Genomic DNA, 1,646 nt, shown 5'->3' with positions numbered 1-1,646 from the left:
CATAGTAATTTACTAGCACGTGGATGGTGTGGTACATCTGTGTTCCTAGCGTCATTACTAGCGCGGCGAAGACTTTTGGTGCACACCTCCGTAGTGGGTATTTACTATTTAATAGTCAGGCTCATACGTAACTTGACTAATTTTCAAGCGGCCCACCCCCCCAACGGAGTATCAATCCCCACGATCCCCACGACAGGTTTGTGGAGATGGGAACGAAGCGGCATCGGTCCATCAAACCGTGGCAGGCAGTGAGATGAGTTTCACGATGTCTTATTTACGGTTAGTTGGCAGTTCAAAACTGTAACCGTGGTGACAATAGAAATTAATCAAAGAGTGGCATGTTGACAAGATTATACCTTGGATGAAAATCTATCTGGTATGCTCAATTTATACTCTGATATAATATATCATCCCAGAATCCCGATAAAAATACAAGGCAAGAAGACCAATTATGTAAGGTACGAAACCACCCCCACCGCCACATCAGACTTAGTACCATACCAGGCACCAGGCCAGGCACTCTCCAATCAGAAGCCAGAGTATAGCTTTTCCTCTCCAAGGCACTACGCGTGTCTAATAGACAGGCATCTTGAAAGCCGGGAACGTATACTCGAAAGTCTCGACGCCCTCCTCATCACTCACACACTCCCAGGCCTCATTCTTCCACATGGGACGCGTAGGGAACTGGCAAAGGCTCTGCACCTCGCCGCTATACTTGCCCTCTGAGACGGTTGCGTTAAGACCGGTAGGTTCAACGCCGTTCTCAACCCACTGGATCATGGTCTCCATGTTGTTCTCGGGGAAGGGCCCGTCGGGCTGCAGCGAATTAGAGGCGCAGTGGGCCGCTCCGGGGATAATGTACAGCTGGTACCATTCCTTGAGCTTCTCTGTGGCTTCGGCAGTGGTGAGGTGAGGGTACATGATGCTCATCACGGACTGCCAGTAGTGGATTGACGAGGCCGTGGGGACACTAGGGTCTGCCTCGCCGTGGTAGTGGATGAGCTTGCCGCCGGAGGACTGGAAGGTGGTAAGGTCAGGGAGAGTTGTCTGCAGGGTGTCGAGGTAGCGGACCATGGCTTGGTCCATCCAGGAGACGAGCGTGTCGTAGGTGACGTTGTCCAGGGTCTCCAGGTTGTCCATGTCAAGCAGTTCGATGAAACGGGCTACAAATTCACCGCCAGTCGAGGGGATATCGACCCCCCAGGTTTCGGTGCTGTTGTCCCAGGTTGTTGCGGCGTCAGTGAATTCAGCGCCGATGCGGTAGGACAGGTAGGCGCGTTCGCCGGCGCTGTTGAAGAGGCCGTCGTAGATGGCTTGAGCGACTGCGACGCCTTCGGCCGTGACGTTTCCGGATTGCTCGGGGGTGTAGGAGGTTTGCGTGCCGTCGCTGCGTTTGCCAAAGTTGAAGCCGAGAGAAGTAGAGGTCTCGGCAGCGCAGTGGTAGGACTCGCCGATGACAGAGGTCAGGTTGAACTCTAGCTGGCAGAGGTCGGAGCGAGAGATAACACCATCCTTTCTTCCATCGAGAGGGTCGCAGGCGGCGATGGTGGCGTTGACAATCTTCGCGAGCTCGCTATGGGTCTTATTGCAACAACAAAGGTAGTTTCTAGAGCAGAAATGCCTGGAAAGCCATGGCTTATACAGCC

General features: G+C 53.5%; 1 protein-coding gene across 1 annotated transcript; it reads right to left on the bottom strand.

Annotated features, from left to right (window-relative positions):
* Nucleotides 1-573: 573 nt before the first annotated feature.
* On the bottom strand, nt 574-1,572 carry BDV14DRAFT_206528 (Tannase/feruloyl esterase; the record flags this gene model as incomplete). The annotated part of the gene is made up of 1 exon (XM_073774926.1): nt 574-1,572. A coding segment is annotated over one exon (999 nt), but the record flags the coding sequence as incomplete, so codon positions are not given.
* Nucleotides 1,573-1,646: the final 74 nt, after the last annotated feature.

This window comes from Aspergillus stella-maris, assembly GCF_047715825.1.
Source record: "Aspergillus stella-maris strain CBS 113639 unplaced genomic scaffold BDV14scaffold_227, whole genome shotgun sequence".
In the NCBI taxonomy this organism is placed as follows: Eukaryota; Fungi; Ascomycota; class Eurotiomycetes; order Eurotiales; family Aspergillaceae; genus Aspergillus; species Aspergillus stella-maris.
This window is presented reverse-complemented; position numbering and strand designations above follow the sequence as displayed.